The sequence below is a fragment of the Suillus subaureus genome (assembly GCF_016647635.1).
Source record: "Suillus subaureus strain MN1 chromosome Unknown BJ212scaffold_202, whole genome shotgun sequence".
Classification (NCBI taxonomy): domain Eukaryota; kingdom Fungi; phylum Basidiomycota; class Agaricomycetes; order Boletales; family Suillaceae; genus Suillus; species Suillus subaureus.
In genome coordinates, this window is record NW_024538758.1 from 1 (window position 1) to 13,394 (window position 13,394).

General features: G+C 44.8%; 3 protein-coding genes across 3 annotated transcripts; 2 read left to right on the forward strand and 1 right to left on the reverse strand.

The window, feature by feature from the left end:
* Positions 1-6,277: 6,277 nt before the first annotated feature.
* Positions 6,278-6,457, reverse strand: BJ212DRAFT_1289465 (uncharacterized protein; the record flags this gene model as incomplete). The annotated part of the gene is made up of 1 exon (XM_041332057.1): positions 6,278-6,457. A coding segment is annotated over one exon (180 nt), but the record flags the coding sequence as incomplete, so codon positions are not given.
* Positions 6,458-6,563: 106 nt separating this feature from the next.
* On the forward strand, positions 6,564-6,815 carry BJ212DRAFT_1289467 (uncharacterized protein; the record flags this gene model as incomplete). Its single annotated transcript, XM_041332058.1, has 2 exons — positions 6,564-6,624; positions 6,679-6,815. Coding segments are annotated over 2 exons (198 nt in total), but the record flags the coding sequence as incomplete, so codon positions are not given.
* A 1,786-nt stretch (positions 6,816-8,601) lies between these two features.
* On the forward strand, positions 8,602-9,754 carry BJ212DRAFT_1488877 (uncharacterized protein; the record flags this gene model as incomplete). Its single annotated transcript, XM_041341385.1, has 4 exons — positions 8,602-8,631; positions 8,683-8,823; positions 8,876-9,481; positions 9,530-9,754. 4 exons carry the CDS (start codon positions 8,602-8,604, stop codon positions 9,752-9,754), a joined length of 1,002 nt encoding a protein of 333 aa, XP_041185522.1.
* Positions 9,755-13,394: the final 3,640 nt, after the last annotated feature.

Genomic DNA, 13,394 nt, shown 5'->3' on the forward strand with positions numbered 1-13,394 from the left:
ATATCCTATCATGGAAATCGGATCTAATAGCATCAAAGATGGTCGCACGGCATCGCATAGCAGGTGCAGGTAGCATGAAGAGTCTGGAGTTTGCAAGGTTGGGCGGTAGGTGCCCTGTTCTCCGATATATTCATTCTATTTACGCTACGTTCTTTAGACGCTTTGCTACAATTCCTCGGATCGCACCATTAGGCAGTTCATCCTCCCCACTTATCCTTCGCCTATCATGGGTGCCGAATGCGCGGTTTTAGAAACAGAATTGGAACCTACTCATAGATTCAATGATCCATCAACAAGGTCTCGTGGCACGCCATGTGTTATAGCCTGATGGAGAGTGGCTCGCTGGAGGTAAATTGCTCCACATCATTGTCGACTTGACTTGAACCATGTGTGCGAGGACAGGGGCGGCGGATCCAGCGACGCACAAATCTACATCTGGGATATTTCAAACGATGGTCAATTTGCGACTGCTTTGGACGGCGGTAGGGAACCTCTTATTGATATTCATGTACGTCCCCTCGGTCATGATACTGGGTACCATAAAATTATGATTTTTTTTAGTGGCATCCAGGAGCCTCTCGACTTGCCTCGACAACTAACCAAGGTTCTGTACTCATTTGGCATTGTCCCTCTCCAGAGCGGTGGGGTGCATTTGCCGGCGGCTTCGAAGAAGCAGATGAGAATGTGATGTATGAGGAGGGAGAATCAGAATTTGACATTGTAAGCTGCACTTTGCACTCTTATCCCCCTCTTTTGCCAACGATGACTAGGAGAATGAAGTTGAACTCGCCATGCGCAAAAAACTCCAGGAAGATGAGGCTGTTGACATATTAGGTGGTGTTGACGACCTTGTTGATCACAAGATGAATGGGGTTGCGGGAGATCCTGGTGATGAGGACCTTGAATGGGCTGATGACGAGCCGGATGATGATTGGCAAGGATGGAGATTAAAGGTGATCATGGTTGATGATGACGATGCTTACTAGCCCATTGGATTGAATTGTTTTGCTTATTGATTGTTAGGATAGCCTTGTACTGATCCTGATTGTGAGGAGGACCTCAATTACCTCGGCTGATAACACTAGTGTTATTTGCTGAATGTATGATATGTTTCAAAGGCTACGGCGATGCAAGTCTTATATCTGGTACGCCCCTGATGTTCAAGCAATCGAATAAAAAGCAGGTCAAGCAGACTGGGAAGAGCCGTTACTATAGCACCTCTATCATCTCCGTGAAGCTGGTTGAATAGACTAGACTCGATATCGTCATCGTTTATCGGGGAACTATAGTTGAGTACATCTTAAGAACTGTTCAGCCTTGTTCGAGTAACTCGCAACTGTGCGGCATCTATGATGAAATCGACCCATTAGCTTGTATCGGAATAGCTATAGTTCCGCATTAATCAATTGACCCCTGACCCAAGTCAACAACATTCGACATCTGCTGATTGGCAGCTTCACCTATGATCCCACCTCCTAGATTTCGGACCTGAGGTCAGAAGCATCTATGATAACCTGTCCTATAAATATTAAGCAACTATGAAGTAACAGGGTAGCTACCTATCATCCACCATATGTAAGGACAAAACAGTCAGTTCTGCAGAAGCAATCTGCATGATGCAGCTTCACCTAAGCTTCCAGTACTTATTACATATACAACCAACAGATGAGATAACATCATGGGATGTGGGAGTGATTGTTGTAAAGATCAATGATGACCATTGGTATATCCAGGAGAGGCACAACAGACAAAAAGCCAGAAGTGGGTCCAGCAACCAGCATGTTTTATAATTGCATGGGGATTAGTACTCGAAGTTATAGCTTTGGGGGTGGTGGCTGACATGGGGAAAGCAGCCTGCAGCTGTATTTGCAAAGATAGCTGGGCATGAGCTGCACTGCTAGATTGCTGTGTGGTATTGCTCTTGGGAGGGCGTGAGATACTTGCAATAGAGTTTTTCGGAACTGGCCTCTGCTTTTCTCTTGCACAAGCATTTCTCTACATGACATGAGGTAGGGTTTGAGCAGAAGATAAACTTGATCAGGCAGAGTTGAGCATTTGAGAAGGAAGAGAGAAATGTATGTGTTTGCCCTTGGTGTAGGGGATGGCAACTACTGCTGAGGGATGTTTATGTGGTTCTACAGGTTCGCTTGGTCTGCCAGAAAAACAGTTTTGAACCCAGTGGAAAGGGCGGGGTCAGGATTGTGCATTGTGGGCATCAGAGTGTGTGGGGTGAAATAAAGATAAAAAGTGGTCCCAATCAAGAGGTAGGGGAAATTCAAATATCTGATATCAACCTGGACAAACTTCGCATGCCACCACCACCACCGTTACAGCGTTATGGTCACGCTAATTAGACCATATATAGTAATTACTTCCAACTTCCAACGGCCAAAATAATATGAAGAATATTGTTAAATGCGAGTGATTGAAGTGAGAGTACAATGAATGTGATATTGTAGTTGCGAGTACAATTTGTAGACTACGATTATGTGAATTCAAAGCATAGAAAGCATAATGAAGGCACTATGAAGGATATCAATGGATCAAAAGCAACTCAGCAGATCTTCTGTGCTGTAGAATACATGATGCAATGGTCTAATGTAAGTCTAATGGTTTGGTGAAAGCTGATGATGCTAGGATGATGGAGAGATATCAGGCATTAAGAATGTGTCAATGAGATGTGTCACATGTTCTCAAAATTACATCTAGAAATTATCATTCCTTTATCAGTGTGCCCCAATGCACACTTATTAAAATAAGTATCTAGATGTATTCTATAGTACTGATTATACCACACTTTCTGTACTCAACTAACAATTTGACGAAGAACTTAGGCCGCTATCGAGAAACTCAGAACTTATGTTTTGAAACTTTGGGTGGCTGTATATTAAGGTTTACAAGCTTAGTAATGTCGAGCTCTATATCCAGGATTTGCCTTTTGCCCACCTCTTGGTCCCAATGGATGGTTCCAAGCAACAGTAATGATAAAGGTTGGAAGTGGTGTTGTGAGGAAAACTAAGAACATGAAGATAAGGAAAGTACTGAATGAGATGTTAACCACATACACGAGCATGATCAGGTATATTGTCAAAGAAACCTCAGGGTACCCTATTTTGGACCTTGATTGGCTGACAGACAGAATATCATGTAGCATCAGCCTAGAATGCATAAGCCTACATGTAATGAGAACTGTTTATGAAAGTGTCACATATGGTGAGTAGCAAGTTGTTGTGCTGGTCCAAAAGGTCGTTGAGGCCAGCTTCTTTTAGTATCGCAGTAACATCCCATGTGTATGCATCATGGTCACTGCCAGTGGCTAGTAGTTTTCCATCTAGCAAAAAGGATACGCAGGCCACTGGGTGTGCATGTTGGAGGGGCAGACTGCCAATGGGCTGGTTGTTGTTGAGGTTCCATAATAGTGCTGTCATGTCCAAGGATGCACTTGCGAGAGTACAGCCATTCAGAGATATTGCAATGGCATAGACAATACTGGGGTGCTTTAGTAGTGCTATCTGCTTCCAGGTTGTTGTATTCCATGTCCTAATTGTGCAATCATTTGACCCAGAGATGAGTGTTTTGCATCTGGGGTCCAAGCCAGGTGTCATATCCTGTATGCCAGACATAGATCCCATCATATTCCCACGCTTTCCGGACCTATTTCCGGACCCCATATCCAACTCATTCCTGGATCTCCTATCCTGTCCACCCTATGAACATTCCGTCCAGCAAGACATCCGGACTTTACCTCCTCTTGGATTCTGGACTACATCCACCACCTCACATATCTCAGTCCTGTTTCCGTCCTACCTTCTGGATCCCCAGATCTCCAGACCTATTCCCACCCTCTGTCCGAGATCCTGCACCTATCCCCATTTAGGCATCTCTGCCTTTCCAGTTCTTGGTTATCTCTGTTTCTGTCTTGCTGATTGATCCTTATACTAGTTTCATCTCCAAGTTCATTTACTTATGTTCTGTCTTACTTACCAATGTGTTTCCACATGCTCATACATAGCCTTACTCCTTTGCTTACTGATCCTCTCAGATAGCCTTTAGTATATAACCCCTGTACAACTACAGTAGAATCCTCAGTCTGAATATCATCTTAATTCCTGCTCTCTCATCTTAGATCCTGTTCATCACCTTAGACTTGCCCAATCTTCTTCCAGACTTCAGTCCATCTGAGTTTGTCCTTTTCCATAAGGCCTAGGGATGGATTCCCTAGGCCGGAATTCCAGACCTTCGGATTTGTCCCCCATGTCTCTGTCCCAAGTCTAGGGATTGCTTCCCTAGGCTAGAGTCTTGCCTTTCCGGCACTTACCCTCTTTCCAGACTTTGGTCCACTTCCTGTCCCTCCGACTCTACCTTAGGGTAGTCTACCTCCGTTTGCTTCTACATTGGACTCCATCCGATGTAGCCCCTATTCCTTCCGGACCTCCGGACCTCCTGTCTTCTGTACCTCTGGACATCCTGTCCCTTGTACCTCCAGGCATCCTGTCCTTCGGATGTTCTGCCCTCTGTACCTTCCGCCCTCCATACCTTCCACCCTCTGTACCTTCTGCCCTCCATACCTTCCGCCCTCTGTACCTTCTGCCCTCTGTACCTTCCGCCCTCCATACCTTCAGACATTCTGCCCTCCATACCTTTGGACATTCCATCCTCCGTACCTCCGGACCTCCTGTTCTCCTGTCCTCCAGACCTCCTATCCTTCCATCCTGTTTTCCTGTAGAAGTATTACCTTGCAGTGGGAACTCTCCTGAGCATTTCCTGCATTCCTCTGGAACTCTCCCACGCTCCTCCAGAAGTCCTCCTGCACTCTCCACCAGAGTAGCCAGCCTCCAGAAGTCCTCTGGACTTCGTCAGACCATCATTGGACTTCCTCTGAAATGAAGGGCACATACTCAGGTAAGGGGCACAGTGTATGAGCTGAGGCCAAGCCCCTCTGAGTCAGTCTCTCTCTCCTTTGAGCATGGTTCTTAACACCAGGCAATTCACCATTTGTGTGTGTCCATTGAGAGTGGCAACAAGCTCACCTGTCTTCACATCCCAGATTTTGACTGAGTCTTCATATTCATCATCCAGGTCCCACTGGTAGTATCCAGCAGTTGCAAACATGGTCATGTCTGGCGAGTAGACGACTGTGTACACTTTTGTGTGCCCTGTCTTGATTGGACCAAGGATAGTATCTCCCTTCTTCACATCCCACTCCCTTGCTGTCCCATCAAAGGATCTGCTCACCACTCACTGACCATCTCAACTCCAGCACACAGACCACACTGTTGATGTGTGTCCTGTCCATTCTTCAATGACTTTGCCTGTGTCCATGTCCCATAACTTCATTCCACCATTCAAACTTCCACTAACCACTTTCTTTCCATCCAGGGACAACACTATGGTTCTCATTTCAATATTAATATCTCCATCCTGATAGTCTTCTCCTATCTGTTTCCCACTCTTCATGTTCCATACCCACAGTGAGCTGTCCCTTGAACAAGTCATCATCTGCTGTCTGTCTGGCAGATATATGATGGTATTGATAAAATCAGTGTGTCCCTTGAATTTCTGGCAGGGCTTTATTGTTGATGCCTCTTGCCTCCCAACAATGGGTGAAGGTGAGGACATGATCAACTACTGGGCACAGCACTGTCTCAGCTTTCATCTGACAAAGTCCAAAATCATTGCTTATGACAATATGTTTCTTAGCAGGCCTTGATGCCTTGACACCAAGGTTTAGGTCAATTCAGAGTACACTGGAAGTTTGAACTAGCATGTTCACAAGTCACATTTTTGTGACTACTTCACAGCTTGTATTATAGGCTGTGCAGCTGAAGCACCTAAGCCTCATTTGGGACCATGACTTGTATTCCATCAGGCATGAGGGCATCTTGGACTTTGACTTTTTGCCCCATTTGCGTCATTCATGCCATTCATGCCAAAGATATCACCTGATGTTCCCATGTACCTGATCTAAGTATAACCATTGTCAATGCCCAAACCTTTAAGCTCACTTGCAATTGTTCCTAGGTAAAATCAATGAGGTCACAATGTAATCTACATGTCTTTGTCACTGATCTCCTCCTCAGATGTGGCAATGAACTCAGAGCTCTTTGGAGTCTGTGATGATGTCCCTGATGCTCATGCACACCTCCTCAGTTGGGTGGCTTGCTTTTCCTTGCATTTGCAGGCTACCCCAGTGTCAGATTGCTTCTTTTGCAGTTTGCCAATGACTTCTCCTTTCTTGTGGCATGCAGCAAGCAGTGAGTTGCATGTTGTACTCCTCTCACTGATGTGTTGTCATGCAGAACCAATGGCAGGAACCATTCTTCAACACATTGTGGAGTTTTAATAGAGTATTGAGGCCACTGAGGATGGTGGGTGATTGAAATGGGATGTCCTTGGGCCAACCTCTGAGATCAACCATGGGCTTCTCCTTGATGGCAGTGTTGAAGTTGGTATAATTGGTGTGGATGTTGTGCCTAATAGCTATAGCCCCTTAAAAACACACTAGTCAGTATCAGATTTAGTGTGGATATATTTGGTTTGCCAGTCCACTCAAGGCAGCAGCAGAGAAGCTAGACAAATATTATGAGAAAACTACAGACACTGCTGCCTATGTTATTGCCATGTGTTTGTCATTTTCTATTCTTATCATCCCAACTCTAACAAACTCTACCATACTAGTACTTGATCCAACATCCAAACTCACATACTTCAAAAAGCACTGGCCATCAAATTTGCTCAATGATGTGCTTGCTTGTGCCGAGAATGTCTTTGAACAATGCTACAATGAGCTCAATCAGTCACTTGCATTGTCATAGCCTGCAACTTCAAAAAGCAAGATTGGTGGCCTCAAGAGACTCATTCTGGAAGTTCGGAGTGACTCCAAGGATGACTCTGAGGCAGAACTAGGAGCTGTTGTGAAGAAATAGGTACTAGGCTGTTAGCAACTAGCACTACTTATCCTAAGAGGCGCAAGTTAGTAGATTGGCCCAAGAGGACTGCTATTGAAGCACTTCCTTCAAATATATGCAAGGGAAGCAAGTGAGTGAAGGAGTTAAAATATATAGCAGCCTAAGAAACTAGAGCGCAGGCTGTATGTATACCTTTGAATTCCTATGTCAAAGAATCAACCATGAGCACAGGCAGAAATCGACCAGTGTTAGTATCGCAAGCGTGAGATGAATACTAGAGGATATGTGTGAGTGCAGCAAATGCTGGATACCAGTGTGGTAGATATAACATGCACAAAATCAACCACACTTGATAGAGTGGCTGGACACAAGAGAAATAGCATGAGAGAAGGACTGCACTAAGTTACCAGTCATGGGTTGGGTGTTCTTGCACACATATTGCAGTGAGCTATCTCCATATTATATGAGTGAATGGACATGCATAATAACTTGTATGATATGGGCCAAAGGTAAAAATAACCCTGACTATGATGGATGGGCCAGGAGGGATATTATTCCCAATGGAGGCAGGTAGGCCCATGTGGGGGATATGTACAGGAGATGAGTGGGCCAATGGACATGAATATTCTATAGATGGATGGGCTGAGGTAGTTGGATATTATGTCAATGGGTGTACCAATGTAGATGTGTATCAGATAGATGGGTATGCGTGATGATCATGTTCAGGCTGGCCTGCTAGGACCCCATTCTGCAATCCCCATCCAGTCTGCACATCTCCTACCCATCTCTGATGCTTTCCTGCCATCTCCACATCTCCAACACATCAGACCCACTTGGAGATCCTGCACACTCATCCTACCATGTCCAGTCCAGTCCTGCTTAACCCCACTGGTGCATAGTCAGTTATTTCCCATTACTGATTGAGTAGACAGTGTTATTACATGGATTCCCACTGGCCACAGTACCTCATGGCCTTTTACCTACATATCATTGGACCTGCATTTTTGCTACTGCTTTCGCCTATGGACTCTGGATTTTCATGTAGCTAGTTATATAGGGTTGGGTGACCAGAATTACAATCACCACTTAGTAGGAGGGAGAAATCCCTGATACTGGTCACCCCATACCTGTCTTTAGAGTTACCCTTGCAATATACCTGTTTACCTGCTCTCCTTGACCTGACACGAGTGTCACTCATTCACTTGACCTTCCTTGACATCTCCAAGCTAGTCCTGATGCATTCCCTCCCTTTCCCTTACTCTCCCACCATCTCTGCATCTCCGCACCTGTGGACCCGATTTCCTGTGCATCAGACTTTGTCCCATACCTTTGGACTTGATCTCTGACCTTTGGACTTTTGACCCTTTGTGTAGTACTGACTATTGAACTTGACTGGATAGTAGATCCCTCAGGTCAAACGTTCTTGCTTGCAAGTGTAGCAGCTAGGCAGGACTAGTAGACATATATTGGCTAGGTATTCTAACAACTATCTAGCCAAGTTGTCTTATCCACACTGGATCTAACTCAGAGGGTCAATCATGATGAGATTAGTCTGGTCCACAGCATCTGTGTCAAAGAATGTTCCTTGGCAAAACAGAAAGAGCTATATAGAACTGTTCACACAAAAGCAGGTGTCTCTTTGCCAACACAACTACTAATTGATATGAAGGTCCACTGGTCTTTGACTTACATCATGCTTAACTGTGCTGATTGCAACAAGCAGGTATGATACACCACCACACCTTTTTGTTCTTACTCTGACTTGCCATTACAGCATGTTGATATGTTCATGTATAAAATGGAACACCAAAAGCAAAATTTATCGAAGCATGCCAAAATTGACTTTCTGCAATTGACATCTGCCAAGTGGACATGGGTTGGCCAGTTCACAGACATTCTTTCATATGCCAATGTGGTGCAGCAGGCTTTCTCATAAGGGTACTTGTTATCACATACATGGGTGCCAGATGTATATTATATTAGATGGGTGGGCTGAGGGCAACAATACATCTGCTGAACATGCTGGCTCAATGTCACAAATGCAATCTACTGGAACAGCTGCTACCTCAGAACCAGCAGTCTCAGGGGATATGACCCAAACCAACTCTAATGGACAGAATACATCCCAACAAGTCCTGGCAACGGCCTGTATCACCATTATCGAAGATTACAGGTGCTCATGTACTTCAAAAATCAAGGCAAATGTGGCCCTCATTGAAACCATATCAGCTGAGTTATTTGCTACACCAGAACTGCATGTCTCAACCATTGCTAAACCCTACCTCTACATGCTCAATGAAGTTGAATCAGAACATGCCCATTCAGGAGACAACTTAACAAGGGAACCAAGAATGTGTGTGAATGAACCAGCACATGATGACAAAGAAGCCCCTATACCAAAGGATAGGAGTAGAGCAGGATCAGTTGAGTCAGGAGAACCTGCTCACAAACAATCCAAGCTCAATTATTCATCCATCGAAGTCGCAGTTAAAACCAGATGTTATCAACCACTCTCACCTAGTCTTGAGTATACCAATGAGATACTCAAGAAGTGGTCACAAGACCAAAAGGAAGTTTGAAAATACCTCATGTACCACAAATACACACCTGAGTTCCATAAGAGCAGATGGGCTGAAATCATCACTGGGGAATGTATCAACCTCAATGTTGTCCACACAATCATTACCTCTTCTCAAACTGTTGACAAGCAAACCAAAACCCTCAGGGGTGTTGAAATCAAATATGGGGTCTCAGAAGCCGTCTCAAGGAAAATTACCACTGACTCCAAGTGGGATGCTGCATGGAACAAATCAGCTGATGCTATCAAATTCACTTTCCCTCATTGAGAGGCTGAACTTAATGGATACTTTGCCTTCATCTCCAAGTACTTTGCACAATTCAATGTGTCATCCCATGGAAGGATTATCTGTTTCGATAAAGCCATTAGAAACAGGGTTGGATCTTCATGAAGACTTGAACTCACCAATTTCAGGGAGTTCAAGGACCTTATCTTCTTGCATTTCAACTCAGATGGAAAACAATGCAATGACACCACAGATTCAAAGTCCAATGCAGGAGGATCACATGCTGGAGGGTCATCTGCATCCAACAAATGTGATCCCTGTTGAAAGTGGAATACAGGAGAGTGCACTTGTAGTGCAGCCTCTTGTTGATATGCACATGTCTGCTCTTTTGAGCAAGATGGCTACATCTGCAGATGTGAACATGTTAAAATGAAGCATATCGAAGACTCAAAGCCCAAATGAGGCTGAGAGGACTTTGAAATGTCCTTGTCATCAGCAAGGACTAATCTGGTTGCCATTGGATGCCAGCTTCAGCCCAACTGCTCAGTCAACTGAATATGCTGATCCAGTGCCAGAAGCACCAGGCACATTAGCCAACAGTGATGCAGCTCAGACTGTATTGCTCAGACCTGATCTATTCAAAATAATCTGTCCTATCAATGTTGACTGGTTCCAAGCTTTGCTAAGTGAACATCTTAATCAACTGTTTGTTATTTCAGTTTGTCAAGCCTTATGTCAAGGATTTTGGCCTTGGGCAGAGGTACTGGACAAAATGTACCCTTCAACTAACAACAATTCAATGTGCACTTGTCAAAAGACTGATGACCAGCTACTCTTCATTGAGGCTCAATTACAGGAGGTGATTCATTTAGGACACGTCTCTGAAAGTTTTGGCCATGACTTACTGCCTGGCATGTACAGTGTGCCAATGCACACAGTCCCAAAACTGAACTCTGATAAATTACAACTGGTAGTCAACCATACAGCTGGCAATTACTCTTTGAACTCAATGATAGATTCAGACTCCATCAAAGGCACAAAACTGGATGGTCTTCATTCACTTGGTGCCTCACTTCTTCAATTCCATGAAAACAATCCAAAGGAAGAGCTTATCATGTTCAAATCTGACATCTCACAAGCTTTCCAGAGACTGTCTATGCACCCCCTTTGGCAAGTAAAACAGATCTTGACAGTAAATGGGGAACGGCATGTGGATTGCAATAACAATTTCGGGGGATGAGGCTCACCAAAAGTATGGATCTTCTTTATGTCCTTGGTCACTTGGATTGCAATACATCAGATCCTGATTGAAGTGCTGAAGATGTATATGGATGACTCCTTTTCTTTCAAGCTTGCATCTCAGCAGCTTTATTACCCACCTTACCAATGCTCCTTTCCTGCAAAGCAGACATGATTGCTTGAATTATGGTATGAGATTGGCCTGCCTCATGAGTGACCCAAGCAATTGTTTGGCTCAACTCTGACTGTAATCGGGTTTGACATCAATCCTAACGCAATGTCAGCCATGCTGCCAGAGCACAAGGAGGAGGCACTGGTGCTACACTTGCAGCAATTCTATGGGAAAGGATACAGGTGGTCATTACAAGAGTTTCAACAACTTGCCAGGTGGTGTGAATGGAGTTTTAATGTGTTTCCTCTTCTGAAACCAGGACTATTGGTCATCTATGGGAAGATATGCAGAAAAACAGATCCATATGCTCAGCTACACATCAATAACACCATCATTCATGAAGTTCTGTGGATGATGGAGCATATCAGACATTCATGTGGTCTTCTCTTTTATAAATTCTTGGATTTAAACCCACAGTCTGAGGATGTGGTGGTAGCCTACACAGATGCTTCAAGGGTTGGCTTAGGTCTTTGGTTCCCCAACAAAAATTTTGCCTGCCAAAGTCCCTTGCCAGAGGGTGCGCCACATGACACCATCTTTTTCATGGAAGCTTTGGTGGTCTGCTCAGCAATACATGTGATTCAGAATATGCCTGAGGTCCCCCCACAAATGCTCATCTACCCCAATAACATGAATACAGTCTCCATGTTTAATACATTGCGAGCACATCCTCCTTATAACCCCATCCTGATCTCTGCAATCAACATCCTTATTCAGCATAGCATTGATCTGCATGTGGAACATATGAGCAGGAGTGCCAATGGTGTGGCTGATGCCTTATTGTGCTTCCAGAATGAGCAAGTTCTGCAATTTGCACCAGAAGTGCAAATCTACAACTTTGAACCCCCTTGGAATGTGCTGGGGGTGGCCAAAAAATGATGACAGTGTTTACATCGTCCAGGCAACCCATACAGGAAGCCTGGACAAATGTGCGTCTCTTTTATGAGCACTCAATTACACTTGGGAGTGCAATTGAATCATCAACTTCAGCTGCTTATGACTCTCATCTGAACTCTTACATCACATTCTGCCAGCTCCACCATCATATCATTGACCCAACACCTGACACATTGTCATATTATGTTGTTTGGCTCTCACATCACATTGAGCCCCAATCAGTCAACAATTATCTCTCTGGCATTGCAAATTGCTTGGAAACTATATATCCTGATGTACATGCTGCCCGATGCTCACCACTGGTGACTTGGACTTTGCAGGGATGCAAATGACAGTTTTCAAGACCAATTCAGCATAAACTGCCTATTAGTCTCAAGGATCTTGTCATATCCCACAATCCAGACCCACATTCCATCATATTCCCACGCCTTCCGAGCCTACATCTGGACCCCACTTCATATCCAGCTCATTCCCAGATCCCCTTCCACTGTGCTCCATACCTCAGCAGGATCGACTACACTCCTGATTTACCCCTGAGCTCCAGACCTCCGGATCCTTGCTGCTAGCCTGATCCATACAACCCTATCCTGCCCACCCTATGTGCACTCCATCCAGCAAGACATCCAGACTTCACCTTGTCTCGGATTCCAGACTATATCCACCTTCTCATATTTTAGTCCTGTATCCACCTTGTCTTCTGGATCCCCAGATCTCCAGACCTCCGGATATTAACTCCAGACCTATTTCCACCCTCTGTCTGATATCCTGCGCCTATCCCCATTTAGGCATTCTCTGCCTTCTGGCTTTCAGTTACCTCTTGTTCTGTCTTGCTTATTGATCCTTGTATGAGTCCTCATCTCCGAGTTCATTTACTTATGTTCCGACTTACTTACTAATGTGTTTCCACATGCTCGTACATAGCCTTGCTCCTTTGCTTACTGATCCCCTCAGATATTGTTCAGTATATAACCCCTGTAGATACTCCTGTAGTTCCTCAGTTTGAATATCAACTTAGACTTGCCCAATCCTCTCTTGGACTTTGGTCCTCCTAAGTCTGTCCTACCCATCAGGCCTAGGGATTGACTCCCTAGGCCAGAGCTCCGCCTTTCCAGCACTTACCCTCTTTCTGGACTTAGGTCCAACCCTTGTCTCTCCAACTCTATCTTAGGGTAGTCTACCTCTGTTTGTTTCTACATCGGACTTCATCCGATGTAGCCCCTATTCCTTCCAGACCTCCGGACCTCCTGTCCCTCATACCTCCAGGCATCCTGTCCTTCAGACGTTCCGCTCTCTGTACCTTCGGACATCCTGTCCTTCATACCTCCGGACATCCTGTCCCTCTGTCCTCCATCATCCTGCCCTCCTGTCCTCCTG